This window comes from Fistularia commersonii, chromosome 15 (genome assembly GCF_037954325.1).
Source record: "Fistularia commersonii isolate RoL2024-O1a breed Wild chromosome 15, RoL_Fcom_v1.0, whole genome shotgun sequence".
In the NCBI taxonomy this organism is placed as follows: domain Eukaryota; kingdom Metazoa; phylum Chordata; class Actinopteri; order Syngnathiformes; family Fistulariidae; genus Fistularia; species Fistularia commersonii.
Window position 1 is genome coordinate 5452351 of NC_141298.1, and position 16666 is coordinate 5469016.

Below are 16666 nucleotides of genomic sequence, written 5' to 3' on the forward strand. Positions count from 1 at the left end.
TCACCCTCCTCTAGTCTTGTAGAAAATATGCAATGTTAAAAGGATAAAGAATTGGAGGATCATAGACATGAAATGTGTTGCAGTTTCTCAGATATATATATATGAAAGATTTCAGGCAGAACAGATTCAATTTTATTAAAGTCAGACATTCTTTTTGTCGCAATGCATCAGTCATTTTGAGGTCAGGGGTTCACAAACTGAAGCATAAAGGGGATTCTGTGTCAATTCAAGGGGAATGTGATCCTCTATTTGCAGTAGGATCACTAGTAGTAGTACTAACAGTAGTATTGGTATTAGTAGTATTAATAAAATAATGATAATAATAATATTAAAAGTGGCTTACATCTTGAAAGTACAGAGGAGTTTACAACCTCTGCATCGGTTTGCCTGAGCTAAACGATAAGCAGAAGTTCTGTCCATTACAATCAATGTAGACAGGAAGTTGATTCTGTGCTAAATGGCTGCATTGGTCAATTGATGCTTCCTTTTACAACTGACAGAATTACATTAGCTTGCGCAAATTCATTTTACCTGATAGGAATAAAAATAAGCCTTTGATCAAAAAGCCTTTTAAAATGTAACAAAACTTCAAGGATATCTATAGTAAACTGACTTCTGTCGTGAATTACTACATTGAAACTATTGAGAATAATACTTCTCTTGAAATTATCCTGTGATGTGACCTTGCAAATTATTTCCAGCTATTGCAGTCCCTTAGAAATACATTTGAACAACATTATATAATTATCAAATTTCAGTTAAAGGCTACAGTGTTAAGGACAGACACTTAGCTTTTATCACAAATAATTTTGGCCTGAAATCGCATGATGCATAAAAGCCTGCCGTGTTCATATAAAGTTTTGATCAAATACAATTGATTGTCCAGTTGTTTGCCAACCTGGCTTTGTGGCTGATATGCTGACCAGGCTGTCAGGCCAGTTTATAAAAAGCTACATCACTGTACATGTTATCAGCTCAGTTCGGTTTGGTTTGCCACAGCCTCTGAAAAATAAACACAAATGTGTGTGTGTGTGTATATATATACATATATGTGTGTGTGTGTGTGTGTGTGTGTGTGTGTACATATATGCATATGTATATAAATATGTATATGTATGTATATATATTTCACACAAACTGTACTTATATACTGTATTTCAAATAGATGTATATATAGACTAGTCTTTAAATAGACTATGTGCACTATGGCATTATGTGACCCTCAGAGAAACTTGAATAATTAGTAAGTGAATAATTAGTAATCAACAACATTTTCCAAAAATTATTTTTTATTTAAATGAAATTTGTTTTTTTCTTCCCACAATATTGATTGTCACATTGAAAGTTACAACAGATGACTGATCCTCTGTGTGGTGCAGTGGAAAGATGTCCTGATATCCAAACCTAGAGGAGCTCATACTATGACTGGAAATCCATCTTAATTATATTCCAGTCTGGCATATTACGACTGTCATGAAATATTGTGATTTTTTTTTAACCAGCCATGACATATATTTCATGACTCAAGTGAACAACCAGCAGTAATACAATGCACAGGCTGATATTTGAATCATATATCAACTCTCAGACTTGTTTGACATTTTTACAGACATTCAGGTCTCGTGGCATAATTGCTGACTTTCCCTAAAATTTCAACCAGTGCCGAACTCAGAATTGGGTTGAGTAAAATGTCCCAGGTACTCTACATGCTCCCAAAAATGCAACAAAAGTGTTCTTTTTTTTCTCAAGAACAAGCAAAAAGTTTGTTCTGGCCATGACAGTATATCACGAGGAGTACACACAATTTGACCTGTGCAAATTTGGCGAAAACATTTCACCATCTTTTGCAAAAGACACCCTCTTCTGTGTACAACGTCCTGGCTACCTCTTTCCAAGAATAGTCATTTATTTTCCCTGACATCCCTTACTAGATGTGTTTCACTGAATTTCATACTTTATCATTTCATATTACGACATTTCACCCCAATAGAGGAGCGGGAATGACAACACTTTTGCTTTTGTCATAACCACGGATACCCCCTTCAATAGTTCCCAAACAACACATGGAAAGTTCTGTCCAGTTCTGAACCCTAGTTCTGTTCAGATGATGTGTCAAGAGGCAAGGTGAGAGAATTCTAGAACTAGCGCTGAGATAACAAAATGTTGTTTTGTTCTAGCTGACCTGAGAGCGAGAACAAAATTCTCCCTTCTTCTTGCAGAGTATGTGCAGGCCTTTGTGCTTTTTAAACAGTTGGATTTTTTTAATGACCTTTCTTACAATTCACAGGTTGATTTGTTTATTTTTATTTATTTGATTAAACAATTCAACCTCGGATTTGGGTTACCACGGACTGTAATTTATTCAGGAACATGCTAAACAATAAAAACCGGGCAATATGGGAAATTTTATAGCTGCTGATGGAATGTTTATATGAGCATGCTAGCATGACCACTTAGCTCAAAACACTCCGTCACATCTGTAAAGTTGCTGTAAACTCCTGTAATATTAATATTTAGATAACAGGCTTTAAAAAGTATCAATACTTAATGAAGTTAATAATCTATGAAATATTAAACCTTACCAAGATGATTGTCAACATCCGGGCTTGCAAATCTGCGCGGTGTCCAGTGGGTATACTTTACCGGGGTGCTGCTATTCTTGTCCTCAGTTTCCTGACGGACTTCACAAAGGATGGGGAGAATGTTGATTAACATGTACCGACGTTTGCTTTTTTTCTTATCTTTATACATTCTTTGGGTTAACCTATATGGCTCCCAGAAGCAACCAAATAAGAAGCCCAGTGTGATGACATGCCCGGACCATGCTAACCTAGCTGGTGCAAAGCCCATATAAGCTGCGCTGGATGTGGCGGCTGGGTTGGTCCTTGCTAATAAAAAAAAAAATAACCACAAAAAGCAGTCACCCTAGAATCCCACGGCATGAATACATACAAATTGTACATTTTCCTCATCTATCACAAACTCTAGGGACGGCAGTCGAGAGGACAAACAACTTTGCTACAGCAGTTGACAATTGATGAAGCTGAAAGAGACTTGGAGAGAAATAAGAATCAATAGATTAAAAACACCATTCACGTGATTATTTTCTTTCTTTTAGTTTAAACACCCTTGATGGACATTCAAATTGCTGCATAAAGAGGGTAGATGGTGGGGTCGGTCTCATTGCTGAACTTCTGAAGACACTTGCTCTTTTCATGCTCAGTTATTGTCCAAGACCCGAAAGCCTCATGATCTCTGAGTGTCAGTGTCCCATTTTGATACAGCGTTTCAACTGGCTGTGTGTGTGTGAGTCTCTGCGGCCTCAGCCCCGATCAGAGGCGCTTCAGCAGTAGACAGACCAGTAGATAAGGTTGAAAAAAATGTACGAGCCAGGGAAAATCATCCGGGAATATTTGTCAATCGCGTGTGTGTTCTGGATTATGTTAAGGGCACGCAGGCTCTTCTTCTTCTTGGTGGTGGTGGACTCGCTGCTAACTGAGAGGTGCACCACCATGTGCTCGGGTTTCTCTGGAACCTCGTGCATTTCTTCTTGCTCCTCCTCGGGCACCATTGGCTCCTCGGTGTAGCCGGCGAGGCTGTTTGTATCGGCCTCGCTGTAGGTGCCATCTAGCATGGCCATGGTTCTGGTTTGTGAAATACCACACGTGCAAGGCAGTGACTAAAGAGGGAAAAAAAAAAGGATATATCCATTACCATGTCAGAAACCAAAATGAATTACTACTAAATGCACAAAATGTATAAAAAAAGAAATAGTGTAGTGTATTAAGCTCTAAAACAGCTAACAACTTCTATATTTACCTGTTGATACACAATAATAAATGGCTGGAGGGGCTACTGGAGCACTTCATGGTACACTATAAAATATCCTTGAATAATTCATACATGATGTTGATCTTTAAGATTTGGTTTTCAAAAAGGCTTTGATGACAGTTTCTGTCAAATCTTTGCACTGACCGTGATATGAAAGTGCTGTGGTGAATTGCAACATGGCAGGGACTGACAGACATAGACACCAATAAACTCTGCCCTGTGCTATTTAATTTTCCCGGCAAATTGTCACCTTCTGTGCTCAGTAGGTAAATATAACTACACGCAATATGCTTCTCACCAGTCTCACAACTGATAACTGACTGTCGTAAACTTCCTGTTAAGTCAAACTGTAAATAATGTGGTGTCATTTGTGCTGCTTTATGGATACACGGCTTGTGTTGAAAGTTATATGGAATTGCAAAAAAGTCTTTAGAAACCATATATAATGACCGTTCCAACATCTCTACACTCCAAGATCCATCATATATAGATGTTAATTCATTCTATGACAAAATGAACAGAACCCCTGTAAAATGCATAGTATAAACATTTTTTTCACTAGGGTAATGACACTTGAAATGCCCAACGTTGCGGTGTTTCTATATTATGTAAATAGTCTCTCTGTGCCAGTGAACAGCTATTTCACAACTCAAGCACAAAAAAAAAGAAAATATTTCTCTTATCAAGAACTCCTGTCTGTCAAGACTTCTGTTTAATTATTCAAATGTAAAGAAGGCATAACGGGGCTTTTAGTAGATGGAATACCTTTTTACATAAACAATCTATTTAGTCAGAATTTTGTCTTATTAACCCTGTCCAAGACACTTAGCCATAAACCTTCCAACAGAACATCCAGCGGTCAATGTAAATTTATACACAAGTTTCTTTGACAAAAAAAAAATAGGACTTTGGACTATCTGATAAGTCTTTCTATCAGCAGCAATGTCTGTTAAATTTACCCAAAGAAATAATATAACAGCACAGCTTGAGAAGACAAGCAGGCGGACATGAAGCAGTCAATACTGTGTATTTACAAAGTCATCCAAAATGCATTCCCTTTAATTATCTGTTGCTTATTAAAAGAGCCATAGATGTGAAATAACAAAATCTCCAAAACAATTTCAGAGGCTCAGGTGGTTCTGTGCAGTGTATTAAGTACAATCTATTACTCTAACCCTTTGCTAATATATCCTGAATCACTATTGCCATGCTGCAGAAACCCCTTTATTTTTAGATATATTTTGTCTTCAATTGTACATTGTGGTTCCTGCAGAGAATGCCTTTATATGCCCTTCTGACGAATGGCTCAAACAAGGTCAAAGTAAACATCATTTACACCCTGCTGGTAATGAAATATAAGACATTGGTATAGCATGAAAAATTTGATGGGTTGAAAGAGTAGCTAAGCATAAAAGCAACATTGATAACAGTGGTAATTGGAGCACTGGACACTCTGGCCCCAAAACCTGGAGAAATGCCCCTGCATGCTTCATTTAGACTGATATCTCTCTCCAGAAATATTAAAAAATACAACTTAGACTTTGCAAAGAACCTTCAAGTATCTATCTATCAGATCTCAGGGGGAGTTTGGAGGTAGAGGAAGCTGGATATAGCGTAGAAGTTTGGAGCAAAACAGCATGACGCTGTCCAAAAATAAAAAAAAAATGTTTTGCCTCTCAAACTTGTGTCAGTGAAATGACACAAAATGCAAAGCAAAGCTTTCACCAAGTATATTTGGTGAATAAGGAAATGCTGAGGTTGTGACTAATTTACAGTCACATGATGACTTTGTTGATGCTCTGTTCAAACACCATCTTTTTTTCGCAGGGATTATTTTGAACCAATGTAACTCAAATTCAAATAGAAGAAATCCTGGACACACACACACAGACACACACACCCACCCACCCACACACACACACAAAAACACACAGACAGGCACGCACACCCACACAAAAACACACACAATCAAAACCTTTTTTCCTTCAAGTCAAAATTCCTGATGTAATTATGCAGTAACCTTGGTTCTGGTGCCGGATCAGATATATTGCTAAATACACCATGACTGAATTTTGATCTCTATCAGTTATTCAGCTTTTTATACTACTAGGAAATTTAGTTGTAGCGGAATATACTTATATATATAAATTCCACTACATATTCATGTATAATGCAATCAGTACAAATAATACAACATATTTCAAATCTTTGTGATGACACCCAGTCAAGTATTGTTTTAAATAAAATATGAAGTGGTCAGGATTCCAAAAGGTTTTTTTTCCACGATTATTTTATTGTCCATATCCTGACAGAATAACAAAATGCTCTTGTGAGATAAAGTGAAAAAACCAAGGTTAGTAGAGACGCGTGTGTGTCTGAATTACAGAGGGGCTGAGGGTTGGGCAGGTCCATGAAAGAGAGGGGTGCCTCTAGTTAATATAATTGGAATTACTACCTGGGAGCGTGCCCGCTCTCTCATCTTGCGCTCCCGGCGATCCTGCACAGTGGACAGGTAGTTGACAGCTGCATACTCCAACACAGACAAGAAGACAAAGACGAAGCTGACCCAGAGGTAAATATCAACTGCCTTGATGTAGGACACTCGGGGCATGGAGGCGTTCACACCGGTGATGATTGTGGACATGGTCAGCACAGTGGTGATGCCTGCATTCAAAAAACACAGAGTTCATTAATGTTTAAAAAGCAATGTTGTTCATCGTATTGGTGTTTATATTTTTTCCTTCAAGTGGCACAATAAAGTTCATAGCTGCCTTGAGCAATGGAGCCCGGTACTGGACAACTAAACTATAGAGCTGCGCTCAATAACATGAACACTTACAGAAGATGATGCAATGTGGCCAAACTGCAATGCAATAAAGCCTCAGAGCCTCCAGTCAGCAAGGAGTTACAGATGAGAAGGGATCTAGGATAACTTAAATTAGCTTCATGAGCTTTCTATTTGATCAAAGTACAGGATCATCTGAACTATAATTCTGTAAGGTAGAATTGGTCTGTTAATACATTTGCATGTCAAAATAGGCTGCCTGGAGTCCTCCACCCACATATGTGACAGGCCCCATCAATATGCAGGTACTGATACCAGAGAGGAGGAAAAAAAGCTATTGGACCAATTCTATTAGCGGATGGAAATGTCCAGTTTAAAAGGCTTTGTTAATACCAGTAGAAACTCTGTTTTGGGAAACGTGAGAGGCAACTCTTGCCCCTCTTGAATTAAAACTACTTGGTATCCATGACCCCTCCTGCTTCATTTGAGCTGCTCCTTGGCTACAGATCAGTCTGCATTTGCAGTGAGCAACTTTCATAGTGGATGTTGAAACTGCGTGACTGCTGTCAAATGTTGAATCCCGCTGAGACAATTTGAACTGTTCTGTATTTTAGTCACAAGAGCAGCCATTCTGTTGGAATTAATAAGAGTCACAACAGCAACTCTTTAAAGGTCATCACAACATGATATTAACGTCTAACATTATCAACCAAATCAGGTGAAAACAACCAAAACTGTTTCATCATTAGTCCAAAGTAAAGTTTACCTTTCCTTCCCATCTTTTATTCTTTTTTTTTTGTGTCTAAATGGATGGAACCACAGTATGGGTCACTAATAGCATGATAAAACTGTGTTATAAAACTAATTATTCTCCAAACAATTGTTCTTTAAATGATCTTCAGATTCCAGATTAGAAGATGAGATATTTAATTCATTTATTTCCTGATTCAGTACCTGGTGAATTCATCATTCAGTGTACCTCTATTTCAGCAACACAGCAGCTCAGACGGTTCTTTGTGTCACCACTGGCTGGCTTTCAATTTGTGATGCTGACATTGTTCTGACGCCAGAAAAAGAGAAATGGTCAATAACTTTGGGATTCATTAGGGCACAATTTCCACCGGACATGTAGTTCTCTACATCCAGGGATGCACGTTATCTTATTCTGTTTTTCACTCCATTAATCAGCCAGCAACCCAGCTGTGTCTGTAATCAGTCCTTAGCAGTTCTCTTCTTTTTGAAAGAGGGTCATATCCTTATTTCCTTATTTAACTAGTCAAAGGGCCTGTATGTCTATGGTTTCTGTTCCAAGTCATTTCCTCAGCATCTGCTGGAACTGATTTGAGAGTCTCTTTAGGATCACGGGGACCCATGCATCATAATGGATGGTACTTCGGAAGAGTAATTCTTTGTATTCTTTCATTGTATGTGTGTGTATCTGATTATGAAGGGAGCAGAAATATTGTATCTCCATATATATGGTCCACTTGAGTATGAGGCACGTGGGAGAAGTAAAATCAAATGGATGACAACCATGGATAACATGAATTGACACTGATCTTTATATGAACCTTAATTTTTAGGAGGTAAAACAATTTCACAATTCCCCACTTAAATTTGTGCTTACTTTGGAGGCTTTGGACTGATTAGATATACATTTTTCTTTTCTTCACCATGCCAAACATCATCCCAAGTCATTGATATGTGTAAATATTAGAGAAGCTGGGAACACCTCTGAGGTATTATGGCCACACAAGACCTTAGAAGAGGTGATAAACACCAACTGGTAGATTCTAGATTGCTACAGAGGAAATTCCGGGCAGCAGAACCTATAACAACCAACAACACAATATGATGTCTTCTATGATAGGAGGATATGAAACATCCCTCGAAAAAGAAACCAATTTCAGAACAAGAGTGCAATAAGAGCCCAAATCCCTCAAAACAAGCCATGTCATGAGTTAACAGCTTGAGGTGTACTGTATGTATTCATCTAACAGCACACAAGTGTTTTTCTATTTCATGTGGATAAGGGTTGTAGTCACCTGAGGCATCAAACTGCAAAATATCAGGACACTCAAGTCCCAAGGCCAGATTACACTGTTTTTCATGAACAAAAAAATTGCACCTTTTTTATTCATGATACGGTCGCTATCTACTAATTTTAATACTGTGAAAACTAAATAATGTCACTCCTTTATAATTTGTGCTGCAATTGAAATATACAGACTGACAACCAGCCTGCCATTAGCCCACTTTCAGTTGGGACCAGCTCTAGATTCTCCTGAACCAGTGTTAAAACAATATTTGAACTTTGTGCAGTAATTTTGGCTCTTGGTAAAAGACACCGTCTCATGGGTTGGAACAATACTATTGCTTTTATTCCTCCTATGAGCTTGAGTACTTGACTTTTACTGCGCCATTACATGACTATGCATGATTGGTCTGTGGTACCATTTGGAAGGGGAACTGAGAACAGAAAAGTAGACAGTTCAACAAACCACTGACCTTATAAATAGTGATTTTATGTGATAGAAAAATAAACAATTCCATGGAACAAATATATTTAAGTATCATTCTCAACCATATTTTGACCAGTTTGACACAAAAGTTAAAGATTTTTTAGTTGTATCATTTTTTTGGATTAGCAGTTAAGGTTATTGGTAGTAGATTAATTCATTAATTCATGAATAATACCGCATTTCCTGCTGGCTCAAGAGCTGGGGGCTGGTGGCTATTATAGCTGTCACCAGGCCACATGGACAGACGTACAATTGACAGCTTTCTCGTTCACACGTCTCAAATTCAAGTATTGAATGATTTTGGACTGCGGGAGGTAACAGAGAACCAGGAGGAAACCCATCCAAACACAGGGAGAGCATGCAAATTCCAAACAGAAAGGCCTCAAACCTTGATACTTCATGCTGTGAGGCAGAAGCGGGAACCACTGCATCACCGCCCCCTAGTTAATAAATCGTTTCTCACTACTTTTTTTTTCAGTGAGATAGATTTCTCCTTTTTTTGTTCTCAACAAATTTATAAAAGCATGGGAAAAATACCATTAGGGACCTGACAAGAAATTGAATTTGTTCAGATCCCTTTCAAAATTTCCCAATCATGAAGATTAATCATCGTATCAAGTGACAGGCAACAAAGTATTGTAGGAGAAAGGGTGCCTTCAAGCTTGCTTTATGAATAACCTTTGCACATGAGAGATAAAATGAATAAAAGGGAGTTGAAAAAACAAACTACAATTAAGTTACCCTTCTCAAAGGACCTTGCAAAAACATCTGATCTCTAAAGTTAATACAAGAGATATTAACAGGGAAAAACAGATGCCTTCTAGCAGCAGCAGCGGCCTGACACGGAAAATAATTTAGAAGGAAAGAGGCGGTGGCGGATCTGTATGGAAGCATATCACTGATGGCCTTTGTTATTTCATGCAGACAAAAACAATATCCTCCAGAGACATTGGCTGTGAGATTTATTTTTGTCTTTTTACCCAGAGAAACTCTAGCTGGGACAGCTCGTCGGTCAATCCAGAAAGACACCCAAGAGAGCATCACCATGAGCGTGGCAGGAAAGTACGTCTGCAGCAGGAAGAAGAAGATGTGGCGCCTCAATGTGAAGTTGATGTAGAGGCGATTGTACCAGCCTGCAAAATAAATAAAAAAAAAAAAATGAATAAACCAAAAAACAAAACTGTATGAATACTGAGGGTGAAGATGTAGTGTGCTTATAACAAGTAGTATAACAAGCTGTCATTGTGACAACAGTGAAATATTTGGAGATGTTATAACAGCTTTTTATAATATTGTAATAATTACAATATTGCACTCAAATCCTTGAACAATATAACCTTTTTCAAAAGTAGAAGGCAGAGTTACAATGACTTTTTACTACTGTATTCCAAAGTGGATGATTTTTTTTTTTATTTTACACCTATTGTACCTGTGCTGCTGTAGAAGGCCAAGCGAGACGTGGTGTGGAACTTCTGGATGAGGAACTGCGATAAGGAAATGCGATCGTCTGTGCTGAGAGACTCGTCGCCGCTCTTCCAGTATAGCATCAAATCTTCATCTGTGTAGGCATCTACAAAAAAAATCCAACGGTCAGCGTTACGATCCCCAACTTGCATGTTCCGGAGGTTTCATTTACCTTTTTCTGTGATTTACAATTGTATTAAATGTATGAAAGTAAAATACAATTAGAGTTTAAAGGTTTTTTTTTGTTTATTTTTTGGTCATAGAGGTGCAGGAGCCTATCCCAGCTGTTAATCACAGGGCCACATACAGAGATATACAACCATTGACTCTTTCATTCACACCTCTGGCCAGTTTTGAGTCTCCAGTGAACCTATTTCTTTGGTCTTTTGGATGAAACTCAGAATCAAAGTAGGGACTTTCTTGCTGTGAGGCAGAAGCGCTAACCCCTGTGTTGTTACAATGCAAGAAAAAAAAAATCTACATGTCGGGCATCACATATACTGTAAGGGCAAACACATATGCATGCATGTGTGCGTGTGCACACCTGCCTACATGCATGTGTATGTGTGCATGTCTCTGCTGTTTGACATTTCCAATTTTCCTTGGATACAAATGCCATCTAACATATCACAGTTTACAGTTTGGCAAAACACACCAGAATATGATTGCCACTGAGACAGTTGTGGTAAATTTCATAATAAAAAAAAGATACAACAAAGAATACATGAATAATTCATGCAACTCTTGAGGTTTAGTCTAATAAAGGATTCATTGCAGTCACAGGGTGTATTGAGACAGAATTATAAAAACAGAGGACGTGATCTCATTATTTTGCATGCATTTTGAAAGTCCTTCAAACTAACCCCCCCCCCAAAAATGGCTGTTGATTGACTTTAGGTAACCAGCTGTCACAAGTTGGCTATCAACAAATATATTGCGCCATATTTCCAACAGAATACACCGAACTATAAAAACCTATGAAAAAAGGATTTTTCATTACTGACACAATTGGATTTTTTTTTAGAATCCTTCAAATATACATCTATATCCCTGTGACATAAACATTGGTAAAAAGGCAGGTGTTGGGTGATGAATAATAGTGATAAGTTGATTCAGGGATAACTGATAAATGTAGGAAAATGCAAGAATATCTAGTTTTAGTGGGACAGATGCAGCATTTGGATTGCTCTGAAACAGCTCTGTTGCAATGCAAGTCAGCTTTGTTCCTTCGCTTCAAAAAGTGTTTCCAAGTCAGTGACTTGGAAAGCATCAAAATGCCATCCATTGAAATAATACATCCGCATCCAGCACCTATTCTCTTTGACAAACTGGCTGTTAACTGTGCCTGCACCACTGACATTGAAGTCCAGCTATAACACGTGTTAAAGCAGCTACAGAACAGTGTGGTATGAGGGAGGAAATGCATCAGAGATAGTCACACGCCTAAGTGATTCACACCAGGCCTTGATTGAAAAGCAGTAGGTTAACAAACAAGGTGGCCGGCTACCAAGCTCATATGCTGCTGGGGTGAAATAATGCAATGCATGAGTATGCATTAGTACACAGATGTGAGTGTATTTGAAAGTATGGTTTTAGTCCATGTTGAAACACTTAAATGGCATAGGGCTTCCTAATATAATACATATTGTGATATGTTTTTGTTTGGGGCGTTACCCTGTTATGCGATTAAAATATCCAGTAAACCGGGAAACAATATACCACAAAAAACACCGGTTACAAGTATGTGTGCAAGATAACCTTCTTGCCGTGGGGCTCCATGCTTCCATGCCTCAAATAACCCCTATGCACATCAAACGAAATAGATACAACAGTCTTAATCTCTATGTCATCATCTTCAACATCACCATCAGCTCTGACAGCGAGAGAGCTAATCAAACCTCAGCACTGGTCACTCTCCTGCAACCAGAAAATCTGGCCTTGAGTGCAAACTGGGGCAAAGGGGATTCTGGTCATAGTGGCCGGGGGGGAGATGAGGGGGAGCTCATGAAGGGGTCACAGGACTGACATAGACTGTATTTTTCCACAGGGATAAAAGTGCCTGAGGCAGAAGTACACAAACTGTTTAAATTGGCACTAGTGGCTACACTGTCAGAATTTTGATATGGCTGCAGACCTCAACCACACCTAAACACTCGGAGAGAAAAACTCATGGGTTTGGATTTAACACCAGTAATTGTTGTCAAATCTTGTCGGGGCAACTTGACTTGTTTTTTTTATGATGGCGTTTTCGTCTCTCTCCCGAGCAGCTAGATTGAGTAGGTTTATGTTAATATGTGCATCGTTACGTGTGTGCGTGTGCCACACGATGCACATATTAACATAACAATGCCATTCAATATTGATGCTGTAAACCAACAGGCTGGTAAAATAATTAACCCTCTTCACTAGGCGACCGCCCAATCCCAGCAGTTATATACTGGAAGCTCCCCAAATTTTAATAAAAATGAAGAAGCCTCTTGGATGGGACTGAAATCTCTTCAAGAAATAACCAAGCCAAGTTGCTAGGACATGATGCAATGAAAATTAACCATAACTTAGATGACTGAGCAAATTTGTAGACATGGTTTAACACAAAGTATTTGGGTAAAATAGGTTTCGATTAAAAATACCCGTAAAAAATTGTAAATATATATAATTTTGATTGAGAATATAAATATCAGACACAATCTTGATCTGATTTAGAGACATCCTGTGAAGATAGTTGATTAGAGAATGATTGATTACAATTACATGCAAAGATACACTTTCAATCATATTCATTTCATACCTTCATTCACTTTTAGTGAATATAGCCTTGGCCAGGGAGAGTTGATGTCATCAGGTGGTATCCAATGATCATTGGGTGTTTCAACCCTGAACTGCAACACCCTCAACATTGGTGGGTCAGCAGTGGTGGCCAAATCACTGCCCATCAACTCCTCCTGGCTTTCAGCTAAGCTCCTCTCTCTTGCACCTTAACCAGCAAGAGGCAATTTCTGCTGCCTCCCCATCCTGCTAGCTGTCGTCTTCTTTTCCTTCCCGTCATTCTCCACACTGACCGGGCAGGGAATCCTCTACATACGACCTCAACTGAGAAGAGCCATGCCTGCCATCATTTCCCCCTGCAGTCATGCAAGAGATACTGATTTTTGGCGCTCTTTTTCTCAAACGCCTGCTGACAACCCTCTTCCCATGGGGCTGTAAGTTCAAAGAGGATGATCTTCTTTGCCTCTTCAGACCACAGCACGGTGTCTGGCCAAAGGGTTGTCTGGAAAACCTTGGGGAATTGCAGTCTTCCCCCCAGGTCTATCTTCATTTCCCACGATTCAGCTTTTTGCAGCAGATTGCTTCTTGTTGTTGTTGTGGTTGGTGGCTTTTGCACTCCCTTACAAACTTGACTGATGGTATTGCTCAACCATATGGTTGTTGTTTCTTGCGTCTGTCCTGCTCCTGGGTGTCAGCGAGTCGCATGAGCACCTTGTCATGGCGCCACCTTTATCGTCCTTGGGCAAGTGCTATTTTACATTTTCACAGGTTGTGTACCATGGTACCCCTCTCCCCACAGAGCTTGCATGATGGGTCCACCCTCATTCCCCATTTGTGCAAAATCTGCCAGAGTTGGGAGTGTATCATACACTGACCTTAGCATGAATGAGATGCGGAAAGGCTCCAGTCTCCATAGATCTCCCCACGTGATCTTGGGTAGGACCCATTTGTGCCATGCTCCCTGGGATGCTAGCTCAACTGCATTTTTCCTTGGTCCTTCCTTCTCCTGGTTATATATTTCCTCCTGGATCATGGCCCTTTTCTCCTTGGATCCTGCCTTCCCCCATTGCTGCGCATGCCTTTCCAATGATGTTATTTAGCTTCAACATACTTTCAACTTGTGCTACAGATGAGTCAGCAGCCCACTTGCGTCCTGATCTTGTGAGATGCTTGCTTCTCTGACTTGTTCATCCCGGGAGTCTCTGTATGCCATTATGACTCTGCACTTTGCTACCTTAAATTCCTCCACCATGGATGACAGAGGAAGTTGGAGCTGCCCCGATCTTATGTAGAGGCCTACCGATATGAAGCTTGAAGGAATTCCCAGCCACCTTTGAAGGTACTAGTTGATTTTCCTCTCCACTCCTTCAACACTAGTCATAGGAACTTCATACACTGTCAAAAGCCACATTAGCCATGCTTTGAACTTCCCAGGAGCCCTGATGTTGTTGTTGCTGATGTTGTTCCTGTCTAGTGAGTGAACCACTTCCAAGGCACTTGATTAGATTTTCTTTTATCGATGGAATCACTTCATCTTGCACCAGTTCGTCAGTTTACCTTTCCTGATCACCATGCATCTGGATTTCTTTGGCTCAATGTAACCCAGGTGAAGGTAGCCATAAGTTAATACATACTTGAATAAATAAGAATAAATATTGAGTGCGATTTCATCATTTTTTTGAAAAGAAAGTCATATTAGTGGTATAAAAATGTCTAAATTAGATAAACAGGATTAAAAACATTATTTCATCGTGATGGTGAATTATATTGTCATTTCGTTTAATAGTACGGTACTGTTGCTTTAGGGTGTGAGGGAGAATGGGGAAAGAAAACAAACAAAAAACAAGATATAGAAAGTCGTGCTGTCGAGTAGATCGAGTGAGCGAACAAAGAAGGGAACAGATATTTAGTATTTCTGACCTTTATTTTATCTTTCAAAGTTTTTTATTTCATGTTCTGTCTATGTTGATAGACTGTGGTTACTTTGAACATTTTTCTGCTGAGCTTAATAACTGTATTGCTGGAGAAATGGTGAACTGTTGGACCCCATGCATCCCGCACATGCACATGAATGCTTGATGGCAAGCCACCCATAATAAGACGGTATGTGACATCGGTTGGAAAACCTTCCTACTCTTCTGTTCTCCTTGCTTTTGGCAAACGTAGATTTTAAACTGCAAAGCTGATTGAGTACAGATATTTCAGCTGTTCACCGAGAGTAGATCTCAACACGGTCGTAAGAAGAGATAGCTTTGCATTCACTTGCTAACTCGCATTTACTCGCTAAAGGACTGATTGAGTAGCAAGATTTTGATAAATGTAGAGCTGTATATTCACTTTATGTTTCATTCTATGTGGCATATCTTGAGTATGTTGACCTGTGAATCTGAAGTGTAATTGCAACTGATGATTGTTCATTTCCAATGGGTTAATTGAGGTGCTTTACAGTAAAATAGGCCTATGTTGATTTAAAAGAAAGATAACTAGTTAAAGCAAAATAACTTACTGCTTAAACATTTAAAAGTAGGAACTGAATAAGAACCTATGATGGACAAAGACTGAAAACAGATTTTAACAAAGCTCAAGACTGGATACTGAAACTAAATAAGTCTAAATATATGGAAGAATAAGAAATTCATATTTGTTTCTTTTTCTTTACTTTAAGGGAAACAAGAGTTGAAACTAAAACTCATATTTGTATGTCTATGCAAATGGTTTTGTGTACTAATGTGTAAATGTCTATATGGTACCGATTTGTAATTACTACCATATCTAACTAGTTAAATTCTTTTAATAAAAAAGCCGGCATTTAAACTAACTATTGGTCTGTGGTATCTCTTTATCTTTTAACCATTTTAACTGCTCTTCCTCCGAATCTCGTCCTGGTCTAAACCCTATTATATTTGTAGTAAGTGCTACATTAAACTTCATTCTTGTTTGTGTTACAAAGAGCAATCCATTTATCCGAAACAAGTCTTTTCTGAAAAGGGATGGATGGTGACCTTTTACCATTCCTTTAACATTTGAAATTCAAAAAATAAGGTAAATGAAATAATGAAAAGACTTAAGAAGACATGCCTCATCAGCTAAGGACCGATTGGCAAGCAGTTACTCCCACAAACTGATGTCTGGAAACACCTCTGTAAATATCATTATCTTATCAATGAATTCTGAGTTGTCTCTTCCGACATCATTTTAATCCCTTTTGTATCCTTTCCATCTTTTCAAATCCATTTTTCATTAGTTCACTGTCCTGTTTCATTTTTCAGAGTTGTAGCTCTCCAAAAAGATGAAGAAA

General features: G+C 38.7%; 1 protein-coding gene across 1 annotated transcript in view; it reads right to left on the reverse strand.

Moving 5' to 3' along the window:
• Positions 1–2686: 2686 nt before the first annotated feature.
• gabrr2a (gamma-aminobutyric acid type A receptor subunit rho2a) overlaps positions 2687–16666 on the reverse strand; it is a 72840-nt gene continuing 58860 nt past the window's right edge. The window contains exons 6-9 of the mRNA XM_086160830.1: positions 10568–10708; positions 10119–10271; positions 6287–6495; positions 2687–3679 (exon numbers count right to left, since the gene is read on the reverse strand). Coding sequence (XP_086016956.1) covers positions 3344–3679; positions 6287–6495; positions 10119–10271; positions 10568–10708 — 839 coding nt within the window. The 3' untranslated portion in view covers positions 2687–3343. The remainder of the gene's footprint in view (positions 3680–6286; positions 6496–10118; positions 10272–10567; positions 10709–16666) is intronic.